The 22711-nt window shown below is 52.5% G+C and overlaps 2 protein-coding genes across 3 annotated transcripts; one reads left to right on the top strand and one right to left on the bottom strand.

Moving 5' to 3' along the window:
• Positions 1–3669: 3669 nt before the first annotated feature.
• On the bottom strand, positions 3670–13025 carry Ntn5 (netrin 5). Of its 2 annotated transcripts, XM_034500801.2 has the most exons (7): positions 12815–13025; positions 10527–11171; positions 6993–7181; positions 6665–6814; positions 6288–6341; positions 5838–5918; positions 3670–4294 (listed from the first exon to the last, which is right to left on the bottom strand). In XM_034500801.2, exons 1-7 carry the CDS (start codon positions 12846–12848, stop codon positions 3882–3884), a joined length of 1566 nt encoding a protein of 521 aa, XP_034356692.1. In that variant the 5' UTR covers positions 12849–13025; the 3' UTR covers positions 3670–3881. The 2 variants fall into 2 exon arrangements, with proteins under 2 accessions (XP_034356692.1, XP_076790298.1); XM_076934183.1 differs by lacking the exon at positions 5838–5918.
• Positions 4022–21737, top strand: LOC117694287 (galactoside 2-alpha-L-fucosyltransferase Sec1). Its single transcript, XM_034485121.2, has 4 exons — positions 4022–4316; positions 9447–9562; positions 13023–13134; positions 18350–21737. The coding sequence occupies exons 1-4, from the start codon at positions 4250–4252 to the stop codon at positions 19489–19491; spliced, it is 1437 nt and encodes a 478-aa protein (XP_034341012.2). The 5' UTR covers positions 4022–4249; the 3' UTR covers positions 19492–21737.
• The last annotated feature ends 974 nt before the right edge of the window (positions 21738–22711 follow it).

Raw genomic sequence — 22711 nt, 5'->3', positions numbered from 1 at the left:
CTGGCGTGCAGAAAACCTGCTGGCTAGGACAGGGAGGCAGAGGCTCAGGGAACTGGAGGGTGAGAAGGCTGGGGGTGAGCTGATGCTGGGAAGGAGGGAGCATTAAAGGGGAGGGGGGAGCAAGATGTCAAATAGCAAGGAAAGACAGAGAAATAGACACAGGGAGACCTTATGGTCAGAACCAGGCAAGGAGAGACAAATACAGAGACACATACAGAGTCACAGAGACACAGAGAGATGTGCTTAGAGACAAGCGAGCAAGATGCTATGAAGAAAGGAAAAAGAGACAGAGACTAAAAAAGCATGATGTCAGGTCATAGGAAAAGAGACAAAGACATAACTACATAGACCAAGCATGGTGGTCCACACTTTCCATCCCAGCATTCAGTAGGCTGATGTGAAGCCATCTTATACTACATAGTAAGACCTTGTCTAAACAAAACAACTAACAGCTCACAGAGAACAAGAATGATAAGTCACAGAAGGACAGGGAGGTGGAGAGAGGCAAGCACTAAGAAATACATTAGAGATAGACCCAGGGAGACCCACCCGCAGGATTAGAGGAGCCAGCTGAACCAGCTAGAAGGACAGAGACAGAGATGGATGGATGCAGATACAGGGACACATAGGGAGACACTTAGGGACAGGAGAGAGAGAGGGAGAGAGAGAGAGAGAGAGAGAGAGAGAGAGAGAGTGCGAGCATTCATTCAGGCAGGAAATGGAGGGCAGACAGAGATCCAAAGATACACAGACACCAAATATAAAAGGACTGAGAAAGAGAAAGAGACCTGGAGTCTCACACCAGGGACCCTATATATACAGTCACTCATGCACAGAACAAAAACCAAAAGACAGAAACCCAGGCAGAGGAGAGGGCCCAGTCACAGATCAAATGACTCGAGGAGAGCACCTAGGTCAGAGGGAGGCAGGCAGGCAGATGTGGTGAGTTGGAGAAGCTCATGTTGGAGACCACCATGTCTCCAAAAGCAAGACGACACAGGAAAGGAGGACGGGCAGTGGGGAGCACACAAGGGAGAGAGAGGAAGCACAGCCGTGAGGGCACTGGCAGAAAGATCTAGCTGTGTGGGCTTCTCTCAGCCCTGAAGCTGCCCACAGTGTGGGGTCAGCATCAGTCCTGTTCCACAGATAGTTAGGAGTCAGAAGGAGCGACACGTACTGCAGTGGACTGACTAGTGTCCACTCTGTTGCTAAAACAAGGCATACCCTGGAACCCAGGAGCGGGCTTTATTTGACAAAGGTCTTAAACTTGTGTGATTAAGGTGTTGTTTGGCTTCCCCCCATTATTGAGGATGAACCCAAGACTTTGTTTATGCCAGGCAAGCACTCTATAGCTGAGCCACGGCCCCACCCCTCACTGGGGGATTCTGGCTCATGCTCTACAGTCAGGCCAAGCCCCCAGGCCCTGACCTGGAAACTCTAGATTAGCAGTCTACAGAGAAGGTACATAACCAGACCTCCTGTGACTTTTTCTTTTGACAGATTCTCACTGTGCAGCTTAGGCGGAACTTGAACTCATTCTAGTTCAGGGAAGTCTTGAACTTTCCATCCTCCGCGCTCGGTGTAGATGGGATGACAAATCCCGCACCACCATGCTGAGGTATCATTTAAGATGAAATCACTCTTCATTATTAGTATGGATCTACACCAAAGAACAACTGCCCTTAACAGCCAAGACAGGAAAATGTAAGACAGAAGCCTGGGGCTGCTGAGATGGCTCAGCGGTTAAGAGCACTGACTGCTCTTCCAGAGGTCCGGAGTTCAATTCCCTGCAACCACATGGTGGCTCACAACCATCTGTAATGGGATCTGATGCCCTCTTCTGGTGTGAATGAAGACAGCTACAGTGTATTCATAGAAAATAAATAACTCTTAAGCCTGTGAAGACAGAGCAGATACTGCAATTAGATGGTCACAAGCCAGGGGTCATAGGTAGCCCCAAATTCTGGAAGAGGCAGGATGACCCTTTCTAACACCTCAGTGAGGCCCTACCAACACCCCAACTTTCAATTTTAAATTCTAGAATGTGAGGTTGCCCACCCCTTTAATCTCAGCACCCCAGGAGTGAGTCAAGCTATCTCTGAGTTTCAGCTAGCCTAGTCTACCAAGTGAATTCTAGGATAGCCAGGGCTAAACAGAGAAACCCTGTTTCAAAAAAAAAACCCAAACCAACAAAACAAAACAAAAACAATTCTAGAATGTGGGATGAGTGTCTGTTTTCTTAAGCCATATAGTACAGTGAAAAATAGTGTTTTGCGATAAGGTCTCCCTGTATAGTCCAGGCTGGCCTCCAGCTCCAACTATAGCCTTTCCTGCCCCAGACTTCCAAGTGCTGAGATTACAGGAGTACAACAGACCTTGCTTGAATCTCTCTGCTACACCAGGCTTTTAACCTATGGGCTTTTGTTGTTGTTTTTGAGATAGGATCTCTGGTAGCCCAGGCTAGCCTTTAACTCATTATGTAGCTGAAAATGAACTTTCTGATCTTCCTGCTTTGTGACTCTTCAGTGCTGGGTTGACAGGCATTTACCACTACACCTGGTTTACAGTGGGCTTGCAGGGGACCAACCCCAGAGCCACATGCATATGAGGCAAGCACTCTATGAGTTGAGCTCCAGCCCAGCCTGTTTCTGGATCTTTCTAAAAACTTTTTACTCCATCTGGAGTTTCCTTTCTCCCCTTATGGACAAATTCTGACTAGAACAAACGCAGACCTCAGGAGATGCCCCACCACAATGAAGTCATTTGGCTATGCTGGTGAGGTAAACAGAATCTGTCTCCTTTGAGGTCTGGTGGCCACCTGTGCCACCCCTATTACTGTGCACAGACAGGCAGGGCTGATGCCTGGAGGGAGGGAAGGGAAGGGCCTGGTCGGCAAGGCTACAGATGTGGATTTCACACCAATTTGCCTCGGCTGCTAGAAACAAAGTTTGAGTCACAAGGAGCACTTACAGCTCACCCTGCTCTGGGCTTTCATCTCCTACACCCAGGCTCCTGGGTGGGAGGCGGCAAAGCCAGAGCTCCAGTAGCTCGGGTGGTTCCCACAGCCCCTGGGAACTTCCTAACCCTCTCTGACCCCAACACCCACTACCTCAGCATCCTAGCAAGGTCCTCCCCATCAGAGTACTCACAAAGGGAGGGAGGCCTCTGGGTTTTCAAAAGTAACAGGAACTCATAAGGTGCTGCTCTGGGCCAAGCCTACTCCAAAGCCTTAATATAGATGAATAGGTTTTGGCTTCAGATTACACTTGTTAGATAATCCCTGGACTCCTGATCCTTTACCTCCTAAGTGCTGAGAAGTGGGCCACCATGGCTCTAGACTTTATTTCAAGACTAAGTGATATTCGAAGCCTCCCCCTCCCCCATCAGAATAATGAAGTATCTAAATGCCAAGCTTTCTGGATCTGAGACTACTGGGCAGGCACCTTTGTCAAATTTCTTGCCTTTCCCAGCCCTACCTAGTCTTCTGGTTAATCATCAAACAACACAATCTAACTAGAACCCAGTGCTTCCACTGGAGTCCTTTCACTTCCAAATACATTGGCCACTTCCTCCCAGGTAACTTTTTTTTAGAATTTAAGCTTGGCACATCAAGCCCTCTTTTCGTTGCCTTAGACTCTCCCAATACGGATGAGGGATCTGTAGACACAATTCCACGAGACATGAGCCTTTATTCTGACAAATAACCTTTAAGGCTCACGGGCCAAAGCAGTCACTTCCGGTCCCAAAAGCCTGCTTGAAGCTTCCCGCCTTTTGCTAAATGTCGCTAGCGCCCACGTGGCAGAGGACCATGCGGAGTGGCGTCACGGGCACTGCAGCTTCTGATTGGTTCTGGGGACTCACACCTTCGATAGTCGCTCACTTTAGTTCCCAGGCCCAGGACTCCGTGTGGGTGGCAGCAGGCCTCGGCAGGCGCCACCGCGCTCCTTCTGTTGCAGCCGCCGCAGGGGCCGGGCCCAACGTGGCCTCCAGGGCAGCGCGAGACCGTGGCGGTTGAGAATGAGGCGCGCAGGGTCCGCGTGGTCCTCCGCAGCGCTGCCCAGCAGGAGGTAGTCAGCGCCAGGGCGCAGGCGCAGGCAGCCGCAGGACAGGTCAGCGCGGGGCACCCAGGCCACCTGGCCGCCGCGGCGCACGGGTGGCCACGCACGCTGTTTGAACACTGCCAGCACGTGCACGGCCAGCCGCCACCACTCCGGGCCTGCGGCCTCCGACAAGGACGTCGAGGACGACGATGATGCTGAAACCTGTGCGGACTCTGCAACCTGGGCGTGCAGAACTGAGGGAAGACACCATGTCAGGCAAGTGGGAGGCTGGCCCTGAGAAGTGAGGGCAGGCCTGATGGAGATGACACCGCCATGTGGCGGTGGGAAGGGACAGGCAAGGACCTAGATCTGCGGTTCTCAACTTGTAGGCACAGTGGTCGCCTTAGACCACCGGAAAATACAGGTATTTACATTGCGATTCATAACAGAGGAAAAATTACAGTTATGAAGCAGCAACGGGAATAATTTTATGGTTGAGGAGTCACTACAACAAGAGAAACTACATTTGGAGGTTGAGAACCACTGGTCTAGACGTATGAAAGGGAGGCCAGGATCAAAGTTGGGAAGAACGTATGCTGTGGTCTAGGAGGGTGGACGCTAATAGCATGTGCAGTGGGGGAGGGGAGAAATCCAGGACCGTGGTTGTCAGGGCCATGTGAGTTGCAGGACCTGGGGGTAGAGAGTGGGGGTTTGGGAGGAGGGTGTGCCTAAAAATGGAATCAAGAAGAGTATGTGAAGCAGGGTTTCAGGGTTGTGGTTAAGAAGGGTGAGGGAGGTGGACGTTCAGAGTAGCGCTCACCAGAGATCAGTCGGGGAGAGCATCCTAAGAGCTTCAGGTAAGGCTGGCTGGGAACTTTTGGTGTCATGTTACTATTGACAGTAGCCTCAAGATTCCAGGGCTACTTTCTTGGTAATAAGGTCTCACTAAAATGTTGGGGTTGGTCTAGAATTTACTCTGTAGCCTAAGCTGATCCAGAACTCGTTGCATTTCTTCTGCCTCAGCCTCTGGGGAACTGGAGACTTTGAGTTTGCACCAGCATGCTAAGCTAAGTCCAGAGCATTAGTAGAACAGAGTGAGATGGTTCCTCGGGAGACGTGGGTCTTGCCTCTGGGGTGAATTGGAGGTTCGCAGAATGAAGTGAGTGCTGAGGGCTGAGACTTGACTGATGTCATGCTACTGTGAATCAGTGCTGTAGTAGGGGAGGGTTAGGAAGGCCTGGGGGCGAGGCGCTGGCTAGCAAGACAGATCTGTGGGGTCAGTACCCCTGAGAAGAGGGTGGGAGAAGCTCCACCTCAAAGATGTGTGACACTGAAGTCAGCTGATGATCCTGAGGGCAAATCGGCCCATGGTCCACTTCTGGACAGAAGGAGGTAACCAGGAGTGGTCACCTTGTACTTTTCTGGCTAGGCCTGACCACTGAGTATCTGATAGGATTGGACACTGCTGTGCATGGATGGAGAGAAAGGCAAAGGCTCAGATCTGAGACAGGAGAGAACACGGGCTATGACAAGGCCTTCTCTCCATCTCCATCCCTCTCCTCCTTCCAGCTCTCAGAGAGGTCAGGCTAAAGGACAGGATGCACAGCAAGTTCGAGAATATGGGGGACCAGAAGCCACAGGAAGCAGAGGGATTCCTCCCACTGTCTCCCACCATTGTCTTCTGTTCTGTCTCATCCTGGTGAAGAACAGTCCTTTAGGGTCTAACATTCTTTCCCATTTACAATAAGGAAACAGAAGGGCGGGGAGAAGGCAGGCCTGTTTTCCTCTCTCACTTACCATAGTCCTGCAGACAGTACCTCTGAAGGTTCATATGCACACTGCTGACGGAGACATTGCAATAGCCTTGACACTGTGGGTCTGGAGAGGGCCATGCTCTCTGCAGTGGGCTCCTATGGCCGGACCACAGCCCATCTCCCCACCCCATTTCCACAGACAGATGGACTGTCTGCACCCTCAAGAAGGGCTGGAGGCCAGTCATGGTGGCACACGCCTTTGATCCCAGCACTTTGGAGGCAAAGGCTGGCCAGTCTCTGAGTTCAAGACCAGCCTGGTCTACAGACCAAGTTCTACCAGGGCTACCCAGAAAAACCCTGTCTCAATAAATAAATAAATAAATAAGAACAAATCAAACCAAAAACAACAAAAATAGGCTGGGTACCCTCTGGACCTGGTCATCCCATTCTGGACCCCCTTTTGCTGCTGGGAATGTCTGTGACAACCTCTTACCTGATCGAGATGCAGCAGGGGTAGTAGCAAGGGTGGTCGTTGCCTCTGGAATTCCTGTCAGATCAGAGGAGAAATGCAACTTAAACTCTAGGAATTACCGTTAGGAACCTAGACATGCAACTCTCAAGGGTACAGCCATCCCTGTCTCTCAGTAGGACCCACTCCTTCCCTCATCAGAGCTGGAGGCCAAAACCTCGGCCTTCAATTTGCCAAATTGAAGAGTCTGGAGTTTCCCACCCGAATTCATAGAAGATTCAGAATTCATCCACTGCCACCCAAAAGCCAAACCCACACACTGCAGTTGTCCCCTGAAACCTGGACTGTCATCTCCCCCACTCCAATTCTGGACTTATGGCTTCCTGTGCTATAGGACTCACTTTGGCAGGGCATCCTGGGTGAGCGGCTCTGCTGGTACCCAGGACCACAGTGATTGCACGTCAGGCCTGTGACCCCTAACTTGCAGGAGCACTGGCCACTGGTCTGGTTGCACATCCCTCCCGTTGCTCCGATTGGGTGGCACTGGCAGGCTTCATGACAGAATGAGTGTGTTACTTGGGGCCAATAGGTTCCCTACAAAATCCATGTCCCGATCCCCAAACCCGACCATCTAAACTCCAGCTGCCTCTTTCACACCACCTCTGTACCTGCCATTCCAGAATCCTAGCTCTGTCCTTCCCCTTTGGCTTGGCTTCAGGCCACACTCACCCCTGCATGCCTTGTGACTAGTGATGGGCTGGCTCGGGTCCCTCCAGAACCCTGGCTGGCAGTAGTGGCAGTGCCGCCCAGCTGTGTGGTGGCGGCATCGCTCACACACACCCCCACTACGGCCACCTGACAACCTGAACAGCTCGGAGTTGAATCGGCAGCGTCGGGCATGCTGATTGCAGGAACAGGCTGGGGACAAGATGAGGTTAGAGACTGTCACACAGACACATTAGGGCCAGACTCATCCCGTCCCCAGCTTTCTTCCTACCATCCTGTTCTCAGGAAGGAATGTAGGCCTTTGGTTTTAGAGACTGCCTTGAGCTCATTCCCAGGATATCTTAATTCTCATGATAAACTATGGTATTCCAAGGGTCACCGGTTAGCCTGTGACCTTCCTGAGAGGTCATGGTGCTGAAAGGATAGGCTGGGTTGGAGCAGTCCCTGCTTCTGCCCAAAGGGGGGCACTATATCCTACAGCTCTGTACATTTATAGACTGCAGGATGGCATTTGCTGTGTTTACTTCCAAGGAGATTAGGATAAACACGCTTATCCTAGAGTGTGCACTAGGCCTACAGTGCTCCTACGCTCCATGTGCCAAGTGTGTATATTCAGGACACCCCACCCACATCCGCAGGTGGGGGGAATGAGACGGAGAGGTGAAGTCACCTGCCCAAGGCTGCACACCCTGGAGGGAGCCAGAAGCAAAATCTGAGCTGTGTCAGCACCCCATGAGCTTCCACAGGGCCCACAGGCTTGTTGAACATGTGCTTTTTCCTGACAGCATCTTTCAGATTCCCGAAGGCAGTAACTGTGTAACCGCACTGCAGGGGTCTCTGGCCACCACCACCAGCAGGGTATAACTGTATAACCATACTGCAGGGGTCTCTGGCCACCACTGCCAGCAGGGTATAACTGTATAACCACACTGCAGAGGTCTCTGGCCACCACAGCCAGCAGGGTATAACTGTGTAACCACACTGCAGGGATTTCTGGCCACCACAGCCAGCAGGGTGACAATCCGTGGGAGGGAAGAAGACAGTTCAGTTCAGCATGGCTCTGTAGCTGGTGTTGGTTCAGACTGGGAGTCTGACCCCTGAGCAGTTTATTTTAGACATAGTTAACTAGGCACAGCACAATTTGGTCAAGTTTCCTGGTGACAATGAACTCAATCCTGTGTGCAGAACAGCTTAAGACACTGAAACTCCTCGTAAGCCGGGCGGTGGTGGCGCACGCCTTTAATTCCAGCACTTGGGAGGCAGAAGCAGGCGGATTTCTGAGTTCGAGGCCAGCCTGGTCTAGAGTGAGTTCCAGGATAGCCAGGGCTACACAGAGAAACCCTGTCTTGAAAAACAAAAAAAAAGAAAAAGAAAAAAGAAACTCCTCCTACAGGACTAGTGACATCTTTTGTCAGATATAAACTGAGAAAACAAGCCCAAGACGAGGGTGTGGGGGACAATCTGGTGTGGTCTCAGCCACACGGGTGACGCAGAGGTCACCAGGATATTAACCATATCCATTCCCAACCTTCTGGGTGGAAAACAGGTGACAACATCTCTCCCAGTGAAGAGACAACTCCATGTTTTAAACATCCCGGGCTCCCCTCGTGGTCATCTGTAAGCACAAGGACCTCTGTGCCTTCCACACCCGCTGTTCATCACAGAGAGACACTAGAAAACTTCATCTATCTGTTTGGTTGATCTGGGGAGAACCAGCTCAGGAAAGAGCTCCTTCCTCGTGAAGCCCCAACTGACCTAGAACTTCTGATCTTCTTGCTTCAGTTTCCTGGGTGCTGATGGACAGGAGAGCCCTACCCTGCCTGGCGAGTTCTTGAAAACCACATAAACTGCTGGGCATGGTGGGCACACTTTTAATCCCAGCACTCAGGAGGCAAAGGCAGGTGGATCTCTATGAGTTCAAGGCTAGCCTGCTTTACATAGCAAGCTCCAGGCAGTGAAGACTGCATGGTGAGACGTCAAAAAAGAAAAGAAAGAAAAACCCACCCACATAAATCAAGGGCTCATCCAGCATCGCCAGGCCTGAGGTCTTATACTTCTACCAGGAATTCAGAAGGACGGTAGAGCAGAGGACCTGGTCATGCTATGAAAAGACTTGACCTAGAGGCCGAGAGCCTGGCCTGCTAGCTCCCTGGAGCCGAGCAGAGGAGTCATGGTGCCGTAAGGGTAGAGGCAGCTGTGTGTTCTTAAGAAAATGAGTCCCTGCCCTGACCTCTGTTGCTCCCTGTCCAGGGAGGCTCTCTGCTGTCTCCCAGGGGTTTGGGTGGTTCTGAGTGACAAGGTTGCTCCACTTTTCAGATGTAGAGTTTAGCTCTTTTCTGACCCACAGTACAGTAATGGCTTTGCCTCATGTCCCCTTCTGAGAGAACCTGACAGGCAGGGGACAGTCGAGCTACCACTCTGTAAAGCCACAGGAACATATCTCTGCCTCTCATCCAGGTTCCCAGGGCTGCACTTCTAACGTGGGCAGCTGTGGTCATACTCAGGGATACAGCCTCCCCAGCACCCAGGCCCTGTCCACACCCTGCATGAAGCCTGCCCCTGCATCAGGACACGTGAGTCTCCTCTGCTGGTCCCTGGGATGGTGGAGGGCAGAAGGCCATGTCAGTAGATTAATTGTCCATGGGCCTGAAGGTATTTAGACCTCCTTCCAAGGTTATAGACAAAGGTGGTTCTGGAGGCCAGAATGCGTCCTGGAGGTGGCAGCATCTAGGAAGACAATTCCCTAAGAATCATCTCAGCTCTGCATCCTGCCAGGCTCTCCTTTCTACCTGGGAATGTCATGGTGGGTGCTCAGTGGAGGGGCAGACTTTTGCTCCCAGGGCTCTGGCTCCCTGGCCTCTCTGCAGGCTTAAGGACAGTGCTGTCACTGTCCCCACTTTATAGGATAAGAAACCAGGCACAGAGAGGTCAGGTCCCTTGCCTGAGACCACATGACTGTGAGCAGAGGAGCCAAAACTGGGCCAAAACCGTCTGATAAAGCCGCTCCTAATTGTGTTTAGGGTCACTTAGTATGGCAGCACCCACTGGGAGCCGGATAGATGGTCATTGCAGGTCACACAGTGTGCCCTTTTGTTAGTGAATGATGGCTGCAGTCTCCTTATCCAGACAGTAGGCTGGCAGCTGGTGGCACATCAGAATGTTTCCTAATTAAATATCCCCTGTGCTGTGTCTCCCAGGAGTCAGGAAGTATGTCTGCCTGTACCCTTGGCCAAACCAGGAGCCACACCAGACCCTGGGATATGATCTGCCCAGGACTGCTTTGATGTGCCCACTGGTCACATCTGGGGGTGGAGTCCCTGACAGAGGGGTTTTGTGTGTTTCTCCGTGTGTCTGACATGCTTGGCAAACAAGAAAAGAGAACCAGCCCACAGCACACTGCGAGAGCAAGCAAGGAAAAGCATTTCTGAAGGAAAGAGAACACTCTGCATGCTTTGGGACAAGGGGCCAATGCGTGTTGGCATGCTGTCCCAGGGAGCCAAATGGTGGCAAGGATTGGGAGCAAGACCCACGACTTACGCAAGCATGGGTGAGGGTGCTGGGGCGTGGCAGGTCGCCAGGGCCAGTCTCGATGGGACGGGCGACAGCTTTCACACCCTGGGCCAGTGGTATGGTGGCGGCAGCGGCAACGTGGGGGCTGGGCCCGAGTGGCACAGTGGGCAGCATGGCCGTGGCACTGGCAGCGGCCTCTTACTCCCGTGGTCACCAGCCCTGCTTTCCCCCCGAATTCCACACGGAGGTAGCTGGCCACTATCCTGGTCTTGGGGCCTGGTAGGGAGTGAAAGGTTACCTTCTTGGGCCCCCCCAGAACCCCAGGCCAGGCAGGCCTACGCCATAGTGGCCTCCAGGGGCCTCCAATGGCCCAGGCAGCAGAAAGAACCAGGGCTGGAGGTCCTGCGGTGCAGAAACGCAGGGTGACAGATGTCAAGAGGAAGGAGCCATCCAGGTCCAGGGTCAGACTACCATTGCAGGCAGGGCCAGGACTGGCTGCAGGAAGAGCACAGGTCTGAGAGCAGGGGGCTGCTGCCTTGCCAACCAACTGGGTCACTGGTGGGAGGCAAAAGCGAGGCTGCCCTCCTGGGTCATAGCATGGGTCTGAGGCGGCCCGGCTAAGGAGGAGCAGGAGGCTGAGAACAACAGGCGTGGTCACAGCAGAGCCAGCACCTGTAGGCAGAGGTGGCAGATGGGGTCAGTCGGTCTCCACCCTGCTGAGGATTCCTGCAGACCCTGCATTCCTCCCGGTCCTGCCTGAGCCCCCTCCCCAGCTGCCTTGAAGCGAGGAAAATAGTTCCATCTGGGGAGAATTACTGTTTACATAACCCAGAGGGAAAGAACGCAAGCAAAATCGAGAATTTTGCCTGAACTAATCCAGAGCTTAACACCCCAAAGTTATCCATCAGTGTCGAGGGGTAGAGGCCCTGGGGAGAGGGTGAGGGTAGATGAGGAGCCGGCAGGCCCAACAGATGTGAAGACCTAGGAGAGCGAGTCAAGGAGGAGATGGAGGAGCCTGGCTGCGAGAGGAAACACAGAGAAGCCAAAACCCACACACACCCCAGGGAAAGCTGGAGAAGGGCTAGACAGGGCAGGGCTGAGGACTGGACTCCGGGATGGATAGTTGGATGACAGGAAGCTAGGAGGGTTGGGAGGGAAGAGCAGGTCGGCTCAGAGACACACACAAAAGCCTGATGGAGAGGACAGGAAGAGGCTCCAGAGGGAAAGGAGAACTAGTGTTGCCTGGCAGGAAATCAGATGAGGCCTTGGCCCACGTGGGTCCGAGTGGAAGCCTTTCCCACATGGGGTTCTAACCGTGTTTTCCACACCCAGGGCACGGAAGGGGGATTATTGCCAAAAGGCCCTGGCCTCTCTGCCACCTACCCCAGCCCTCCACCCTTAACCCTTTCCCCTCCAGGTGTATAGCCAGAGAAGAGAGCTGAGGGAAGGTTGTGGTGAGGGAGCTGGAAAGCAACAGCGCCTTGGAGTTGGAGAGCAGCCCCCTCAGATACTGGGAAGGCAGCGCCTGGCCTTCCTTTAGGGTTCAGGGTGTTGGGACCCTGCACTTACATTTCTGGGACTTGCCAGGAGGTGGCCCCACCTGCTACCCCAAATCTCAGACCTGGATCCAAATCCCTACACTCCCCCCAGTGCTCGGGCCCTCGGAGCAGATGGGGGAGCTGATGCTGGGGTATAGAAAATATAGAAGGAAAGAGAAAAAGCAGGAGGTGGTATAAGGTGTGTGCCCGATGCCAAGGCGCTTAGAAACCAGAAACCAGAGCCCAGGGAGCATTAGGAGCCAGAGGACTAAGGCTCCCAACTTCCCCCTCGTGGGACTGGCGATCTCGGGACTTTCCTGAGCCCCCTGCATGTACCCCTACCTCTAAACCTCACAGCCCTGTGCTCCACTGACATTTTCCATACAAGGTGCCTCCCTTGCCCAATCCGCAGGCCTGGTCCCTGTCCCCAGGAGTCTGCAGCCATTATGCACCCATAACGTAGCATTGAGTTCCCCATCCTCAGCCCCTCATGTAAACACATTTCTTGGTAGGTAATTTCAAGGTCCCACCCTCTGGCTCTTAACACTGTGAAGTAGCAGGCTGTGAGTTCTCTGTGTTCTTTGAGGGCAGGCGGGAACTAGCCCCTGCCCATTTGGGCCTACAGCATTCCTACCTCTCAGTGGTAGGCCCAACTAAACTCCGTAGGCCCATAGCCTTGCTGGGCCAGTGGGATCTATAAGGGACTCTGCCTGCCTGCCCCTCTTCGGCATGCACCTCCTACCTGGCTGTTAGGACTCAGCCATTGGTCAAACCTGCCTGGAGAAGAAAAGAGTGTCCTGTAGTCCGTCATCCCCACACTCTTCTGCAGGAGCAGCACTTGGTGGACTCTCAGGAGGAATGAGACTGGCTGTTCTCAGGCCCAGGCTAGTGGGGGTTCTGGGCGGGAGCTGAAAGCAGAGCCCGCAGAATCCAACACTGCCGCCCGCCCCAAACCCTAGCCAACAGCAGCCACGCTTTCCCACAGGGACCCTTGCCAGCCATGCCACCCGAGACTGCGTGGGACAGGAGCACTGTCGCCCCCAGCAGGCTTGCAGCTTGGTGGCCCCGAACAAACTGGCCTAGAAGGAGCCAAGCAGGTAGGAGTACAGCTGCAGCTGGGGGTCCTGGGATTGGGGTCCGGACTGTTCCCGCTTGCCCCAGCCCCTCTTAACTAGGGAGTTTAGCTTGCCAGCCCCTGCTTTTGGCCGACCCCAAAGCCAGCCAGCCCCTCCCCATCCTGCAACCTCCTGCCACAGGGTTAATTCAGTATAAGGTCAGTTGCTTTCAAGCTCTGAAATTCCAAGCCTCAGACCAGCTGCGGGGAAACCAGAGGCCAGTGCTGTCTGCACGGAGGGCAATGGAGAGTACTTTGAGCCTGGTTGAACGTGGGGAGGAAAAGAAGGCGAAGGCGGCAAAGGCCAAAGGCAGCTCTTCCTCCTCCCTGCTGCCTCCCACCCCAGCAACTGGTGGATAAGGCCCCGGGGTTTTTAGCCTGAAGCGCTTACACACTGTAGTGTTCTGAACATCTGAGAATTGTGGCTTCCCTCTGAGCAAGGTAAGAGTGTGTGTGGTTTGTTCTTGAGCACCCATCCCATTCACAGCCCCTGTCTTGCCAGTGTATAGAACTGGCCCAGGATGAGACTCAGGGACCTGGTGCCCCGAGAGTAAGAGATCCCTCTGTACTGCCAGGTGACCCTTGAAGATCTTAGAGGAGCAGGGACATGGACAAATGAGAGCTACAAGACTCTTGGACGGGGGAAGAGTAAGCTTTAAGAGAAGGCTTGGGACGGGCAGTGGTGGCGCACGCCTTTAATCCCAGCACCTGGGAGGCAGAGGCAGGCAGATTTCTGAGTTCGAGGCCAGCCTGGTCTACAGAGTGAGTCCAGGACAGCCAGGACTACACAGAGAAACCCTGTCTCGAAAACAAACAAACAAACAAACAAACAAAAACAACAACAAAAAAAAAAAAGAGAAGGAAAAAAAAAGAGAAGGCTCAAGCCAACAGGCCCCACATCCAAGAACCATGTCCCCAGCAAAGGCTATGTGAGCAATAGGGTGGCACATGGGACTTGTGGATCCAGCAAGTCCTCTCAAGTCTGCCCCAGCCTTGGCACTGTCAGGCTACCTTCTAGAAAGAAAGACAGGAAGCTGGTCTGTTCTGTAGACAATTGAGAACGGCTTGCTGTGGAGCAGGGACAGGTGTCGTGGCTTCAGAAAGATGGCTGTCGGGACATCTAGAGAGGGTCTGGGTCTGCTGCAGGATCCTGCCTGCTTAGCTGGTAAGTCCTTAAGTTGTCTCCAGAGGAACCTCTCTTCCTCACTTTGTTCTGCATGTCTGACCTGGCTGGGGGATTACCCCCAGAAGGCATCCACTGTGAGAGAGCCAAGCCCATCCAGGAAGTGGCTGGTCCTCAATTCAGAGATGGTATGGCATTCCCCAAGTACTGAGACCTTAACTCTCACAGGGTCTGACTTCAGGAGAGCTTAAACCTGTTTGCTCTCCACAGTAACCTGCTGGAGGGTCTCATTAGCAGCCTCAGGAAAATGAGGTGGGTGGCACAGCTCCCACTCTGCCGGGCTTCATGGCCTTCCGGTGGAACAGCCTCAAGAGGGCGCTCTTGGCATAGCCGGATGAAGGCTGGGCTTCCTCAAGATGGCAGCAACAGGGCACTTCCCAAAGCAGCTGCGTTTACCAGGAAGTGTTCCGAGGTTCACTCCCTCTCTGGAGACTGCACGCTGTCTTGAGTTCTTTCTCCTCTCTGCCTGGGTTCTCTGACACAGCTCTGCTCTATGGTGCTGGCTGGGCTGGGTGATCGTCTTCGAGCCAGGTGGCGAGCCAGGAGACGAGAGAGAAAATGATTGGGATGAGAAAAGAAGGAGCTGGCGTCGGGGGAGAGGATGGATTTGCTCTGCGGCAAGTGAAGCAGTGCCAGAGTGATATTTCTGTCAGACCTGGTGTGTGTGATGTGCGGTGTCCTGTGGTCAGAGCTGCCTGACCTTTCTGGGAACCCAAGTTAAACTCCAAGAATGTACAGACTTCCAGAAATGGTCAGGTTAATAATAAAGTAAGGCCTCGGGATACAGGAGTGACGGAGCTGAGGGAGCCTGCCTCACACTGAGGCCTGGACAGAGAATAAGCAGGAAAGAGCAGATACCAGTATGGTGGAGCAGATGCCTGAAGGCTTTGCGGGGTCCTGAGAGAGCTGGAGTCTGGATGCATAAAGAGACTCGTAAGAGAGGAAGAGGCTGTCCCCCCTGTCCTTAGGGTGGTATGTCAGTCTCTTTTTTTCTGCTGGTGTGATAAACATCATTACCAAAAGCAACTGGGGAGGATAGGATGCATTTCAGCTTGAAGTTTACAGTCCGTCATAAGTGGAAGCCAGAACAGGAGCTGGAGCGGGGCCTGAAGCAAAGACCATGGCGCAGGGCTGCTTAGGGCTTGTTCTCCGTGGTTTGCTCTTCCATAATCCAGGACCACCTGCCCAGAGGTGGCACTGCCTATGGTGAGGTCAGACCTTCCATAATAATTAATCAAGAAAATGGCATCATAAACTCCCCTGCTGGCCGTTTGATGGAGGTGTTTTCTCAATCGAAAAGGTTCCAGGCAACTTGTGTCAAGATGATGAGAAAAACTAACCAGCATAGATGAATTGTGTATATCAGAGCCCACATAAGCCCAGGGGTGCCAAGGCAGAAGCTGCAGGTTAAAACACATGGTCTTCTCAGTGAGGGCCCACTGCACGGTACCCACCACAGCCAGTCAACAGCAAAGGGAAGCAGATGGAGAAATGGAACACACTTTTGCATACTGTTGGTGGTTCCTGAAACCAGTGACCACAGGGCCACATTCAACCCAGCAATGTCACCCCAGAGAGGTGCTCAAGGGAACCAAAAAGCATCCACATGGACACCTTGTGAGCTGAGACAGCATTGCCCATCACAGGTGGGAAGTGAAAGAAACCCATACAAGCTAGCATAGTGACAGGCCAAAGATGAGTAAGGGTGTCCGGGCCCAATGCTGTACACTTTCACGTACTAACCAGTGTGGTTCAACAAGTCACGGAGATGAAACCAGCTTAGCTAAGTAGGGTACCAAGTGGGACATGAGCCAGGGCTGTAGACGCACAGTCTTTGGGATGAAGCCGGTATTAAGTTGGCTCTGAGCACACTAGAAGCCACATCAGTGGAACTAGAACACCGACACGAGTGGATTCTTAGCTATGCAAATTCTATCCCAGAAAACAGGCTAAACACAGACCTACATATAAAGGCCAGAATGGTAAGCCCTACCTACTATTATAGAGTGTTTCAGAAACAGGAAGTTGGCATTACCCATCCCCTGAGTTCTGGCCCAGAAGCAGGTGCTTGCTTCACTTGCTATATTTGACTGGTCTTGGCAGGCTCAGGTCTACCCTGAGCTGCAGAGTCAGGAGCTCTGGGCAGCTTGAATCTGTCATAACACAGACAATGAGAGAACGCAGTGTTCATGGGTACTATGGCCAGTCTCACCTTACAAAAGAAGAAACTGAGATTCAGCTGAACAATGAACCTGAGCCCACAGGAAGCCAAACCACATGTGGCAACTCTGATCTGTGCAACCACAGCCTGTTCTGGTCTCTGTAATGCACAGTGGAGAATTCGCTTTTGTCCCTCCTAGCCCACTAGCAGCTGGCATGTAATAGAAGCAATCACTCCTTGTGGGCTGGGCATGATGGGAGGGTATTGGAAGTGCAGCATTGGTGGTGTGGGTAGACTGCAGGCCCACAGTGGCCATCTGAAACCACAGACAGTGCACAGCTCTATACACTTTTCAATTTCCATACATTCTTATAGACCTTATACATCCAGCACAGTCAGAAACAGCTCGAGCAAAGTAATTGTGATGGTGATGTGACAAGAGCTCCATGGATGGGTGTGAGCACCCTGTACACAACCTGGTGTGACGAGAGCTCCATGGATGGGTGTGAGCACCCTGTACACAGCCTGGTGTGACAAGAGCTCCATGGATGGGTGTGAGCACCCTGCACACAGCCTGGTGTGATGAGAGCTCCATGGATGGGTATGAGCACCCTGTACTCAGCCTGGTGTGACAAGAGCTCCATGGATGAGTGTGAGCACCCTGTACTGGGCCTAACCTGCTAGTTTCTCTGGTTTTGTTTGTGTTTTCTTGAGACAGGGTTTCTCTTTGTAGCTTTGGCCAGCCTAGAACTCTTTGACAGGCTTCAAACTCACAGATACCCACCAGTTTCTGCCTCCCAAGTGCTGGGATTAAAGGTGCAGGCCTAGCCGGGCGGTGGTGGCGCACGCCTTTAATCCCAGCACTTGGGAGGCAGAGGCAGGCGGATTTCTGAGTTTGAGGCCAGCCTGGTCTACAGAGTGAGTTCCAGGACAGCCAAGGCTATACAGAGAAACCCTGTCTCGAAAAACCAAAAAAAAAAAAAAAAAAAAGGTGCAGGCCACCACTGCCCAGCCCCCGTTAGTTTTTCTATTTAAAGGAGACTTATAGAGCCTCTCTGACATATCAATTCTCCATTATTATTATTATTCTTGCCCTTTGGAGCCATTATGAACGAAGGTAAGGGTTACTGGAGCAGAGCACTGCAAATCTCTTCAGAGGAAACTCAACTTTCCCTGGTTGAAGTGGCTGGTTGTCCCCTGCCACTTCGTGGCATCCAGGCATTGAGCTCAGGACATCAGGCCTGCCTGGAAGTGCCTCTGCTGGCTGAGTCGTCTTGCTAGCCAGAGCACAATGGACCGGATAACAGCTCAGTGACCAAAGCATGCAGAGCACACAGCCTGATGCACTGCACCAAGGGTGACTCACCAGAGCTGGGGTGGGGGGGGGCCCGGGTGGGCGATAAAACAGTTCATCACCCTTGGCACAAAACTTAGAAGTTATAGATTATTTACTTCTAGAAACTTCCACTTAATATTTGCAAGCAACACTTGACCCTGAGTAATGGAAACTCTAGAAGGTCAAACTGTGAATAAGGAGAGGCTACTACATCACACCAAGTTTTAATGTTTTCCCTGAAGTAACTGTCAGGATCATAGAAGTGGCTGCAATGGGGTAATTTTCGGTCATTATGCTTAGTCATACTCATTGAACAGGTGACAGCCATTCAGAGAGGTACAGTAAGACCCGTCACATTGCTAGTAAAGGGTGGGGCTGGCCTCAGAGCCAGACAGAAACACTTCCTGATGGCTGTGCTCTTAGACCTCCACCCATGCTCAGAGGACAGTTAAATGGGCTGGGTGAGAGACTACGACGCCCTGCCAGCCACGCCTCTTGACTCCTGTCTTCTTTCACAGTGCACCAAGGAATCAAGGCCGTCTGCCCACCCCTCTCCACCTTTTACCTCTTCTTTGTGATCTTCGTGTTGTCTACCATCTTCCACTGCTACCAGCGCCTGGATCTGCTGCCTGCCCCCTGGGCCTCGCCAGCCCGTGTGATCTTAAACCCAAGACACCTGCCCCAGGAGGGCATGTTCACCATCAATGTCAGAGGTCGGCTGGGGAACCAGATGGGCGAATATGCCACGCTGTTTGCACTGGCCAGGATGAACGGGCGGCTTGCCTTCATCCCCGCGTCCATGCACAGCACTCTAGCGCCCATCTTCAGGATCAGCCTCCCGGTGCTGCACAGCGACACAGCCAGAAGGATCCCGTGGAAGAATTACCACCTCAACGACTGGATGGAGGAACGTTACCGCCACATCCCGGGTCACTATGTGCGCTTCACGGGGTACCCATGCTCCTGGACCTTCTACCACCATCTGCGCCCAGAGATCCTGAAGGAGTTCACCCTACACGACCACGTGCGTGAGGAGGCCCAGGCCTTCCTGCGTGGTCTGCGGGTGAACGGGAGCCAGCCGAGTACCTTTGTAGGTGTCCATGTGCGCCGAGGGGACTATGTGCGTGTCATGCCCAAGGTGTGGAAGGGCGTGGTGGCTGACCGGGGTTACCTGGAAAAGGCCCTGGACAGGTTCCGGGCACGCTACTCGTCTCCAGTCTTCGTGGTCACCAGTGATGACATGGCCTGGTGCCGGAAGAACATCATTGCCTCCCGAGGGGACGTGGCATTTGCTGGCAATGGCCTTCAAGGATCACCTGCCAAGGACATTGCATTGCTCTTGCAGTGCAACCACACCGTCATCACCTTGGGTACCTTTGGGATCTGGGCTGCCTACCTAACGGGTGGGGATACTGTTTACCTGGCTAACTTTACCCAGCCCGGCTCCCCCTTCCACACAGTTTTCAAACCAGAAGCAGCTTACCTGCCTGAGTGGGTAGGCATCACTGCTGACCTGGGACAGCTAAACACAGGAACCACAAGCCATGCCTCAGCTAGGGCCCCCAAGAGCCACCGGGGGGGCCTTGCTGTAGTAGCGCGCATGCTCAGGATCCCACCTGGCTTTCCAGCCCTGTCTTACCTGTGGTCACTCAGCCGGTGATGTCACCTCACAGCCTTCCCGAAGCTCTGAGCACAGCCTGGGCTTAGCTCGGCAACAACAGGTACAGGTGCTTTGAGCTCCATGCGCACAGTGTAAGCCACCGTAGGCCAAACATTCGCTGCATCTGAGTGCTGTCTCATGGAGGCCAGTGTGTAGTTAGGGTTTCTATGGCTGTGATACATGTTTACAACATGACAAGTAAACAAGTCGGGGGGGGGGTTGTGAAGAGCTTACTTGAGTTTACACTTCCGCATCATAGCACATGATTGAGGGAAGTCAGGGCAGGAACCTGGAGACAGGAGCTGACACAGGGGCTATGGAGGAGTGCTGCTTACTGGCTCGCTCTTTGTGCCTTGCTCAGCCTGCCACCTTATACCAGCTAGAGGGTGTAGAAGGACATTTACAGCACACTTGATACCCGAGCACAGGCTGGGGACCTGACCCCTGCTCTGGTCTCATCGGGCGTGATGGGACACGGGCTCTTTAGGGGGTGAGCAGATGGCAGTGGGAGCCATGAGATGAAGGGCGCCCTGCCCAGCTTCCTGTTTGCTTGGCCTTGCTTGAACAAAGATACAAACCGCCTTTACTTTGCAAAAGCCCTAGGAAGGCTGGTAATCTGCCAATGGCAATAAATGGCACATTTATCCAGCAAATATTTACCCAGCTCTTGAGTGGGTTGAAGACGCCCCAGTCCCTCAGCAGAGGAGAGGAAGGGAAAGCCAAATAGGTAGACACTCACTGCCTAGGCTAAAGGTGGCCTAGCCCATAATGTCCACTCCTCAGACTCCTTTGGTTATATGGAAATACGGTCACTGCAGCTGTAACTGGTTAGAATGAGGCAGTCCTTGACACATTACGACTAGTGACTACAGACACACACTAAAGGTGACATAATGGTAGAGTGGAGACCATCTGCCAAGAGTAAGCAGTGTTCCGCAGCCCTGAGTGCCCTGTTGGCCTTACCCCATCCCATCACACAGGCACTAAGGGAGAACACAGTGGACAGAGTACACACCACATGAGTGACACACACGGAGCAACACACACATAGCCCCCAACAGTGAATTTCCTGTTGACCTTGGCAGAAGCCTGTCTTTCAATCAGTGTGTGAGTCAAATGATAGGAGGGGTATATTGGGGTTAGTCAGGCAGGGCGTGATCGCAGCGATACCAGGAAGCTGTCAGAGCCTACCAGGTTCTGCCAAGAAAGATTCAAGAACTTTTGCTTGTGTGTAAGTGGCCTCAACCTCTGTGCCCATGGAGCTCAGGATTGTGAGCTTTCTGGAAGAAAGCTGTCCACTTGTCACTGGATCTGAGCTGAGTCTCATGTAGGTGAGGAAGTACCTGATGGCTCAGCCCAAGAGAAGTGGGCTCATGGCTGGACTGTCCTCTCCGCCCTCCTCATCCCAGCTGGAAGAGCAGAGGCTGTGGGGTTTGAGTGACCCTCGTACACCAGCTGTTGTGTCTGGATGCACCCTTCTTAGCTATGTGCTTCTGGGGAAATGGCTGCACTTATGAACATGGAAATGACCCAGGCAAAGAGACACAAATTAGATGAAATATCCAGTAAAGCAGATTCATAGGGATAGAAGGGTCTGTGGATGCCAGGGACTTTGAGCAGGTCAGGGAAGAGTTGTTTCTTGGACACAGGATTTTTTTTTTTTTTTAATGAGACAGTTATAGAGGGCTGGTTGGACCACAGTGGGAACACCACCCTCAGTGAAGGGCACACTTTTTTGTTTGTTTGTTTGTTTTCAAGACAGGGTTTCTCTGTGTAGCCCTGGCTGCCCTGGAACTCAGTCTGTAGACCAGGCTGGCCTCGAACTCAGAAATCCGCCTGTCTCTGCCTCCCAAGTGCTGGGATTAAAGGCATGGGCCACCACTGCCCGGCTTGAATGGCACACTTAAAAATGGCCTAGAACACCAGATCTGGTGGAACATGCTTGCACTCTCAGCAGTTGGCTAAAAGAAGCAGGAGGATTGCCAAGAATTCAAGGACTAAAAAAGTGAGACCCTTGGGCCAGTGAGGTGGCTCAGTGGGAAAGATGCTTGCCACTAAGCTTGCTGGCCTGAGCTTAATTCCCTGGGGGTCTATTTGACAGCAAGAGACAAGTGAGGCTCTTTCCTGTGGCCTCCACTCATATACCATGTGAAGCGCTCTCTCTCTCTCTCTCTCTCTCTCTCTCTCTCTCTCTCTCTCTCTCTCTCTCTCTCTCACACACACACACACACACACACACACACACACAGCCATAAGACTGGTTCAAGAAAAGGAAGAATGGCTAGATTTGCAACAATTAAAAAGTACAGTCTGGGCTCAGAGCTTGAATTCCACCTTGATGTTTACTGACTTCAGGCAAGTAACAAATCTCTCTGGGCCTTAGCTTCCTTCTCTAATGTCAGAATTTTATTAGTTTTTTTTTTTTTTTTATTCAAAGTACAGTGTGGATATGAGACAATTCTAAGGATACAATTGTAGGACTTTGGTGTCTGGAGAAGTCTCCAGAAGCACCAGGAGCAGGGGGACAGGGTATTGAGAGTGAACAAGTTAGGTTTACCTCGCTCTGTGTTCTCAGCATCTCAGTGGCCTTCCTTGCCTTGATGCCTAGAGAAGGCAGAGATGGTGTATAGCTCACGTTACTGGGATCTGGGGTGAAGGAGTAGCAAACACATTTTGAAAAGGAAATTAAGCTGAGGCTTCCATGTCTGTGCCATGTTGGGTAATTCGAGGCTGCTGCTGGGGACTCCATGGGTTCCCAGGAACCAGAATCTAGAAGGGAGGAACCAGATTTGGGAACAGAGTTTTCAGCAGCAAGATGCCAAAGGTCAGTCTCATGGAATCAAAACTAGGCAGGTCCTGAGACTTTGAGGGCCCAAGGAAGACTCCTGGAGCCATGGGGATGCATGATGGGGAGAAGACAGGGAAAGAGCTTGGGTCCAGGGGGAGATGAGGCTGAGAGAGCAGTGTATGGGATCTGGGACAGGTCAAGTGATAAAAGATATGCTGTTGGGGCCAGAGAGATGGCTTAGTGGTTAAGAGTGTTTGCTGTTCTCCCTGAAGACCCAAATTTGGTTCCCAGCAATAACTCAGGGTGGCTTAGAACCAACTTCATCTCTAGGAGCTCCAATCCCCTCCTCTGGCCTTGGCAGACATCTTCATCTTCATGTGCAGAGACGTACACACATGTACACACAATTAAAATCTATAAAAAGTTATACCT

Source organism: Arvicanthis niloticus, chromosome 1 (assembly GCF_011762505.2).
Source record: "Arvicanthis niloticus isolate mArvNil1 chromosome 1, mArvNil1.pat.X, whole genome shotgun sequence".
NCBI lineage: Eukaryota > Metazoa > Chordata > Mammalia > Rodentia > Muridae > Arvicanthis > Arvicanthis niloticus.
Note: the sequence above shows the minus strand (reverse complement) of the source record. Positions and strands in the feature narration are given on the sequence as shown.

Bases quoted from the DNA above. Each gene is read 5' to 3' on its own strand.
- LOC117694287 (XM_034485121.2), top strand. From the start codon at position 4,250: ATGATGCTGAAACCTGTGCGGACTCTGCAACCTGGGCGTGCAGAACTG. The intron at 9,563-13,022 runs GTGAGTCTCCTC...GCTTTCCCACAG, and splicing joins CTGCCCCTGCATCAGGACAC to GGACCCTTGCCAGCCATGCC. The intron at 13,135-18,349 runs GTAGGAGTACAG...CTTCTTTCACAG, and splicing joins GCCTAGAAGGAGCCAAGCAG to TGCACCAAGGAATCAAGGCC.
- Ntn5 (XM_034500801.2), bottom strand. From the start codon at position 12,848: ATGACGGACTACAGGACACTCTTTTCTTCTCCAG. The intron at 11,172-12,814 runs GCAGGTTTGACC...CTCTGCCTACAG, and splicing joins GACACTCTTTTCTTCTCCAG to GTGCTGGCTCTGCTGTGACC. The intron at 4,295-5,837 runs GTAAGTGAGAGA...GTCTTCCCTCAG, and splicing joins GTACTGTCTGCAGGACTATG to TTCTGCACGCCCAGGTTGCA.